The sequence below is a fragment of the Medicago sativa genome, chromosome 7 (genome assembly GCF_051527215.1).
Source record: "Medicago sativa cultivar Bolivia chromosome 7, Bolivia_mono, whole genome shotgun sequence".
NCBI lineage: Eukaryota > Viridiplantae > Streptophyta > Magnoliopsida > Fabales > Fabaceae > Medicago > Medicago sativa.
In genome coordinates, this window is record NC_140755.1 from 24,909,642 (window position 1) to 24,918,451 (window position 8,810).

The following is an 8,810-nucleotide window of genomic DNA, read 5'->3' on the forward strand; positions in this document are numbered from 1 at the left end:
ATAAAGAGCATAACAACAAATATAGCATCAATTTTTGTTTTTAATTCAACAAATTTTAATGAAAACTAGTTACAAACCCGTGCTTCGCACGGGGGTTAGCTACTTTTTGGACAAAATATTATATCGGACAGATAGATTGCGAAATGACAGATAATTATAAACCATAACCCAATATTTAAAGTACTCCTGCATCACGGGTTAGAAAATGAAATGTTCAAAACGGCTTATCACGAGTAACAAATGAAAACGTCAAGGATTTTTTTTTGTAGAGAGAGATACAAAGCAAGTTGCAGCGAAGACAACAATTGAGAAGGCTAAACGTGCATTGGAAAAGTAGTGGCTTTCAACAACTCAATAACTGTAAAGTTAATTTAGTAGAATAATTGTGAACTGAGTACTTGATCTGATCCACCACCCCTGCACTATGCAGAGTCAATCTAACCTCGTGGGTACCCACTATACGAGTACTCGTGGGTATTCAGGTATCCATGGGTACCCATGAAGTTTTGAATTTATTTATTTTTTGGTACAAATAAAAACATTTTTTAATTACCAAAAAACCTCAACTTTTAAACATCAATACATAATATTTCAAAATTTCATAAATCATATATAATCCATAGGAAATTTATGATTCTTAGATAATCTATATGTTTTATGATGTGAATGAAGTGGAAACGGTGAACCTAATAAGATGAATTAAAAAAATTTAAAATAAAAATAGGTTATCATTGAGGATTTTTAGGTGGGCGGTAAAATTTTCTTCAATAAGGTAACAACTTTAAGTAATAAGATATAATATATAAAAATATTTTAGTAATTTACTTAATTTATTATCGGGTATGGTACCCGTGGTTATGGATACAATCAAATCTGTGTCTGTGTCCATATAATAATGGGTAGTCAAATACCCGTTTATTATACCCGTGGATACCCGTTTAGCTAACCGCTCCATGCCCGTGACAGATTTTACCCACGGGTATCCGTGGGCATTTAGAATACTATGGTTTTGAAATTCTTTATTATATGTTTGAATAAGTTATAATTTAGAAAATCTATTTATTACTAAAACCGATTCATATTTGCGCTCAGGTTTCTACTCTTTTTAACAATGTTGATACAATTTATCTAAGAACATATATGTAAATGTTGCAGATTAATAACTCTAAAATGATAAACAATCAAAGTTGCACATTTATAAACTAAAGAGGATCATTGCATCTACTAATGTGGGTGGGGTTCCAGAAGTGGACCTTGATCCAACCGAAAAACTATTGTGCTAAAAACTTTTTAAAGTAATGAAGGAAATTATAGGTTGAATAAAACAGTTTCTGAAGAGGGTTTGTATTTTGATGTTGTTTTGTTTGTGATTAAGACTAAACCGTGCCAGAAAATGTTGTGCCTGGAAATGTAGAAACTGCAGGAAATGCTGTTGCAAATGCTGGACTGACATGACTCCTAAATTTTAAGGATCAGTTTGGCAATTAGTATATTAATTGAAGGACTGATATGATTGATTATGTTATGATTTTAGGGACTAATTTGATTGAATTTGCAATTTCAGGGTGTTGCACCAAGGAGGCATGACCTTAGAGGACCAGCTCTTTCAGCTGATAGGCTTAAGCAAACACCAATGAGGGATCCTGCACCAGCTCATCCTACTTCTGTTGGCATAATTAGGGTTCCATATCCAACCTATGGTCCACCCGGTTCGACTTAACCTACTAAATTCATGGAGTTTATACCAACTCTTGAATTTCCAAAGAAGTGATGCTTCGTGGAGTTTAAAAGACTTGCCTATGACTTTTGCCCATATAATATTTCGGTTTCAATTTGTGTGTTCTGGCTTTTTTAGTTTATTTTGCACACATATGTTTCAAGGATCAATTTGATATCTGATTAAACAATCCAGGGACTTATTTGATGGTTTTTTAATATAACGTAGGGATCTATTTGATAGATGGAGAAATAATTCAGGGACTAATTTGATGATAATATTATTACAGAAATGTTACATTCCTCAATCATCTTCAACCTCTTTTCATTAGAACTTTGCCATAGGGCAAACATAAATTGGTCTTCTTGGGTTTTTTGAAGTATTGGATTTTCTAACAACACAAATTTTAGGACACCAACATTTAAGCACTCTCACAACACCATTAAACTTGGAGCTCGAAGATGAAGCTCGATTTTCATAACTGTTTTTTCCCATATTCCCACCCCCATCATTTCAGATTCAATTTCAATAGTTTTGCTTCAAGAAACTTGGATACTACATTACATTTCTCTAAATTTGTGTGTTTTAGATGTTTTTGTTGAGAAAAACACACACACCTCAGAATTTACCCATTATACTATCTTATAAGATGAATGATTTGATTTTGAAGGAAGATGAATATTTTTAAGAGAATTAGTTACAAACCCGTGCTTCGCATAGGTTGAACAACGTATCTTGTAAAAAAAATTGTTCCAAAGGAAAAATAAGCAAATTAAGGAATATTGCACAAACATTAGAAATATTTATCAAAGAAAAAAACATATATTTTGTTCATGAAGTCAGGAAAACAACATAATTCAGATTAAACTAATTGGAACCAATGAAGGAACCAATGATGTGCAAATTACGATTACATGTTAGCCAAACTTATAAAAGCAAGCGCAACTGTCACAGAGTTACCGGATTAACACCAATATTCACATCACACAAAATGAACCAAAGAAACAAAATGAGTGGTTAAAGACCTTTTTGACTTAAAAAGTATAATGTTCGTTCATGTCAATTCTAATATTGAATAAATGATCGTTGGTGGATTGTGTATGATCCTCTTGGATGTTGAAGCTCTATCGAATTAATGGTGTGTCTTCCATACAAAATCATTTCATTTCTCTTTTATTGCAACTTTGGCCATCATTTGAGCTCCTTCCTCAGGCCTCACTGCTTTACCTCTGGCGCTATGTAATAATTTGGTGTGGATGGCGCACACAATGAGAGGAATTTTTTGAAAAATAATCTCAGTACTTTCTTAAAATTAAAAAATAATAAATTTTGACAAAAAAGTTGTTTTGCAGAATTCTTTCAGAAAGAAAAAATATATGTTCTTTAGTACAAATTGTTACTATCATTCTCGTGGATATTGAGAACTCGTTGTGTTGTTTTGTTCAATTATTTAGCAACAACAATTTTTGAACATACACTAACAGAACATTTTATTAAGATATTGTACCTCTTTGATAACTAAATATAACATAAAAAAAACATCAATAATATTTGAGAAGTCGTTGTGAATCATAAACTAAAAATGACTAATGGAATGTAATAAAATAAAAAACTTATCATAAAGAGCAACAGAATTTAACTCGGAAATGAATATCTACTCTTGACAAATTAGATAATAGAGGTCTCAACACAAGTAGAGTCTAGACCAATCAACAATACAATCAAATGCTGAAATAACAGCAACCAGATCCCAAACTCAAATTAAAACATAATAAATTACACCAATACAATGCTAATAGAATTGCAAAGGAACGGGCAGAGAAACAGCTGAAAGCAACTAACGAAAATACATGATAATAATTTTCTAATTGCTAATAAGAATTGAATCTAATGGTGGAAAAAATGATCATTACAAATCTATAAGGCAACGATTAAGGGCTTTTGCATTCTTGAATTATTTCATCGCCGTTGCGAAGTTGCAGCCAAGTGAAATTATCTATATCCAAATGCTCTCCACCTACAGCATAATACACCAAATATCAGTAAAATCACTACACCAAGAGGTATCTAAATTTCATTTTAAAAGTTAAGTTGAATCAATAAAATGCTAGTCATGCCCCCAAAAATTACCTGCTGTACAAAAACTACTAATTTGAATAACTCATTTCTGGAACTCAATTAATAAACACGGTGAAACCATTTCTGCAAAGATTTCCACAAAGAACATAACTGTTAACAGCCTTCTTCTCTCCGATGTAATCTTTGATCCTCTAAGCCATGAAATCAACTTCCTGCACCATTAACAGCCTTCTTATCTCCATTGTTGAGGGAAGATGCCATGGATCCTATAGAAATTTAACAAAGTGTTTTGCTTAATGAAATTTATACCACAAAATTGCATAACCCACACCAAGATGTATGTAAAAGATTCACAAATTTCCTGAGCAGAAAAGACATCATAATATTGAGAATAATAGTATGGGGCAAGAAGGAAGGTGGAATAAATTTTTGAAGAAAAAAGAAAGAACGGTTTATTTTTGGTAGAAAAGAATAGAAGTATAGAAAAAATGGGTAGAAAAAACTTAGAATATTATATTTATGTTAGTAGCTGTGGCAGTCCTTTATATTTCAATAGATAGAGTGAAAGCTAATTATTCAAGGAAGTCAAATAAAATTACCAATAAAATCATCTTACCCTATTTCATAATATAAAAACCTAATCATTTTATTTTACATAAAAACATAATATGGAGTACAACATTCCTAGAGGACTAAGAAAATGCTTTGGTTCTGGGAATTCAAAGAACTATCTTAGCAGTTAGTTAGGACTGTTCAAATAAACGGAAAAACAGAACCCAACTATAAAACCAAATCATACTACACTAAAAAGAACCAAACTGTTTCTCTGATATGACGAACTGATGTTTCAAACATGGTTCACTACACTAACCGAACTCAAACTATAAAAATTGATCCACACAAACTGTTGTTCTCGCTTGTTTTTAAAACAGTTCAGATTCAACAAACGTACCTTGCATCAATTACAAACTGTACTCAAATTTTGAACTTATATAAGTATGCCTTGTGATGTGCTTTTAGTCAATTACATGGTAAGCTTACAGGTTGCTTAGACATAGTAAGCTTACAGGTTGCTTAGTCTACTTGTAATAACTCGAGAAAAAAAGGAGTACGTTGATACAGTCCAAAATTATATAATGCACTTTTAATGTGGAGGAAACTTTACCCCTATTTCAACTTGAACACCAAATTGTCCATGATTCTACTTTGCATTAAGCCAAAACTTCAATCAAATCAACGCCAATCAATTTTTTTAATAAAATAACAATAGACAACTTTAACTGCATTTTTTCATCCAGATAGAAGAGCATGTGCTTTAAGAAATTATAGATCAAAGCTATATACACATAATAGAACAACCACATACTTTTTATCTATTAACAGACAAGATAAACTCAGCAAACTCATTTTTTTTAACAAAACATGGAATATCTTTACATTGACTCTATTCCTTGGCTCATCTAATAGGAACATGCAAATGGCTATATTTCATTAAATTCCATATGCATGTAAAGACAAAGAAACAATTGATCAATATATTATAGTAGGAAGATAAATTTTAGAAGTGCACGTAGTAGCCAATTAGACCAGAAATAATTAACGGGGCAGGAAGACCAAGCCATTTCTTTTGTAACCACATCACAGAAGGATGCATGAACAAATGCAAAAAAGAGGATGCATGAACACTGACATATCAGGGAGATGAAATTATTAATCAATAAAAAAGATCTTTCACATCATTTTTTGATGATTTGTGATAATACTCATTATTTTGAAATTCAATAAATTAGTGGTGTCAATAATGGGAATGAATCTGCCATTTGCAATAGGAAAGAAAGTGCTTAAAAACCATCTGAATTATGCTTATAATTACATCCACATACCTCATAAGAAGAAAATGCATAACACCAAAAGGACAAAAGGTGTCAAAGTGAATCAAAAGTAAGTTGAGGTGTATGATTAAAAGTTGTGTTATCCAAGCATTGATACAGACCTGCCGTTTCCTATCATCCAGCTTCACCGAACCGTCAATCCTGGAAACTTCGAAACCCTTTTCACTAAAATAATAATCCATTATATCTAGCACTTTGGTCCACTGACTGAAGATCAGAACCTAATAGCATTTAGCAAAGGCAGGTGCAGATGAGTAGCAGCTTGGCCACAAAAAGGAAGCAGAAAGGCACAAGCACAGAACTTTAAAGCATACCTTGTGATTCCGTGCAAATAGCCGCTCCAGGAATCGGTCGAGCAATTGAAATTTTCCAATAAATCAATACAATTAAAGAAGACAATGAATGTGACATCTGAAAAACAAAGTATTGAGCTTCCTTAAATGACATCATAGAGATTTAGATCAATTGTCTCCCTTGGCTCAATCTCGTGTTGTTGGTTGATGTTGTAGGTATTATCTATAAAACACAGTAAGTAAAATCTAAGGAAGCCATCATCAAGCAAAACATCATATAAACCTTCACATAAAACAAACCTAGAGAAGGAAATAATAAAAAGAGGAACTTTTGCGATTAAAATAATGGGCTAAAGTAATGACTAATTCACAGACCTGGCGCTCAGTAAGCTCTCCTCTTCCTGCGAAGTCAACCCGAAATAGAGCAATCGAATGCACAATCTGCAAAAAAATATATTCAGTCAACTCTCCAAATCACATGATTGTCTCATGTTTGCTATTTTATCGGTTCAACTGATCTCTTCAGAAATGAAACTCAAACAACAAATTTAAACATATATAATATAGAAGGAAAACATAAGCATACACTCTTTTTTCAATGTGTGTTGTAAACTTGCCAAACTTCTATTCTAACATATATAGAAGATGAACCATTATTTGTAGCTTCTATTCTTAGCTTACTCTATTCTAACCTATCTCAAAAAAAATTGTTTTGTTGTATTTAGAATCAAAAAGAAATAATTTTCTCATCTTTAATACCATGATTTTGTTTGGCACATATATGGTATTCTTATAACAATGTAAATTGAGCAAAATAAAATCTTCAATCATAAGCTTTCAAGTCAGTAACTCTCAACACCATAAACATTACCTCAGCTTTTCTCTGCAACCTAGCATCACCTTCAGCCTTAATACCATCCACCTTTAGCAATTTCCTCATAAGTAACTCTGTAGTCACAACAAATTCTTTGTCAGAAACCTTGGTCCCTCCATTGACAGCCACATCCAAGACCAACACCTGCAAAATTAAAATCAGTAATATCTTCATTATCTAGTTCAAGTTATAATGTTTCTATAATGAATGATAATAATATTCAAAAATAAATCAAGCAATTAACAAACCTAAAAATAAATTGTCACTAATTTCTTATAAATTCAAAAATAAATTGACAGTAAGCTCTAAAGTTAAAAAGTCCATGAGCCCTAAAAAGCGATCAATACTCCAAATCATGAAAGTAAAATCACTAATGAACAAAAGAAGCCTAAAGTAATTTTCTGGAAAAGATAAACATACATCATTGTCACTAATTTCCTTCTGCCAGCTCTTCAAATTCCATGTATCAACTCCTTTAGAACCATAGGCTGCAATGTGAATGCACAAGAAACAACTTAATTCACCAAAAAGATCATGCTTGTGAATTGAAAAATAGTGAATTAAACACAAAGTTATGAACAACATATCTCATTCACAAGGTGACCAGTGGGAGCTAAGAAAACAATCAATATTTTGACACCAGTGGACCTAATAGCTTGACCAGTCTCTTTGATAAGCAGAACAGAAATCAATGTTTTTCTTAAACCTGTATCCATTATTGCAACTTGAAATGCCTCCAACAGATCCTGTAGTGAAAATCCAAAATTGCATGAACCCAAAAATACAATCTTTGACAAAACACAAAAACAAAAAAAACCCATACCAGTTGGACGCGATTCAGAGAGTCCTGTTGAGGCCAATCTGCATTCTAAACACATGAAACCCTAATCACCATCGAAACAGAGAAAAAAAAATTCTGGAAAAAACAATAAAACAAAAATCAAGCATTCAATCATGAGATCAACAAATGAGAACAACAAAAACCCAATTCTCTCAATCGATCAAAGAGGAAATGAATAAAACAGCCAAATCAAAAAAGAGAGAAAAAATTAATAAAAACAAACAAAACAAAAAATGAAATACATCAATAACCTAGACATGCATGCTGAAAAAGATGATGAACGGTGGAGATTAGTGTGTTCGACGGCGAGATCGACGACGGCGACGGCGAGATTGACGGCGGCAGTGAAGATCGCAGGTGACGGAGAGAGCGTTTTAGAGAACGCGTATTTTAGAGAAAGCAGAACGCGTTTTTTTTTTATTTCCTTTTCCAGAGCCACTCCATATATTGCCTAAATGTTAGTGGAAACAATGAGATTACTAAAATGCCCCCTTCTCAAATAAGTAGATTACCAAAATGCCCTCAGAAGGGCAAAATGGTCAAAAACACAGACATTTATTTTCTTATCTAGGTTAGTAGATTTTGTCCTCATAGCAAGGTGACCTGGGAAATAAAAAGAATAAGATAAGAATTAAAGTCACATACAAGGGAAGAAAAATAAAATTACAACTGTACCATTACCTAAATAACGCTAGTACGCTACTTATATTTCACATTCTTCATCATTTCAATTTAAAGGTTGTAATCAAACTCAACATGCAGTGTATTGTTGTGAATTAGTTATAATATTTTTCAAACAATGCGTAAATCAGGGCCGGCCTCACAGATTAAGAGGCTTAAAGCAAAAAAAAAAAAGTGTGGCCTCTAAAAATATTGTTTTTTAACATATATAATATTTATATTAAATCAATTTTGTGGATAGCAAAATTTGAATTCGTGACCAAAAGAAATTGAAACATTTTGGTAATCAGTTAAGCTATGCAAATGTTTGTAATATATCTGTTATATAATACTTATACTTATAACCAATGTAATTTTTTAGAGGCCTTTTTTTTCACCCAAAATTTTGACGCCTAAAGGCCTTGTTTTTGTTGCTTGGCCCTAGCGTAAATGA

The 8,810-nt window shown here is 32.3% G+C and overlaps 1 protein-coding gene across 12 annotated transcripts; it reads right to left on the reverse strand.

Moving 5' to 3' along the window:
• Window positions 1–3,351: 3,351 nt before the first annotated feature.
• On the reverse strand, window positions 3,352–8,272 carry LOC146905108 (BAG family molecular chaperone regulator 4-like). 12 transcript variants are annotated; one of them, XM_085724332.1, is made up of 11 exons: window positions 7,948–8,114; window positions 7,679–7,723; window positions 7,441–7,601; window positions 7,276–7,348; window positions 6,853–6,999; window positions 6,357–6,422; window positions 6,003–6,204; window positions 5,790–5,909; window positions 4,962–5,018; window positions 3,848–4,062; window positions 3,352–3,734 (listed from the first exon to the last, which is right to left on the reverse strand). In XM_085724332.1, the coding sequence occupies exons 3-7, from the start codon at window positions 7,569–7,571 to the stop codon at window positions 6,145–6,147; spliced, it is 477 nt and encodes a 158-aa protein (XP_085580458.1). In that variant the 5' UTR covers window positions 7,572–7,601; window positions 7,679–7,723; window positions 7,948–8,114; the 3' UTR covers window positions 3,352–3,734; window positions 3,848–4,062; window positions 4,962–5,018; window positions 5,790–5,909; window positions 6,003–6,144. The 12 variants fall into 12 exon arrangements, with proteins under 12 accessions (XP_085580458.1, XP_085580457.1, XP_085580453.1 ...); XM_085724331.1 differs by having other exon boundaries at window positions 5,680–5,909; XM_085724327.1 differs by lacking the exon at window positions 4,962–5,018 and having other exon boundaries at window positions 7,679–7,771; window positions 7,948–8,272.
• Between the last annotated feature and the right edge of the window lie 538 nt (window positions 8,273–8,810).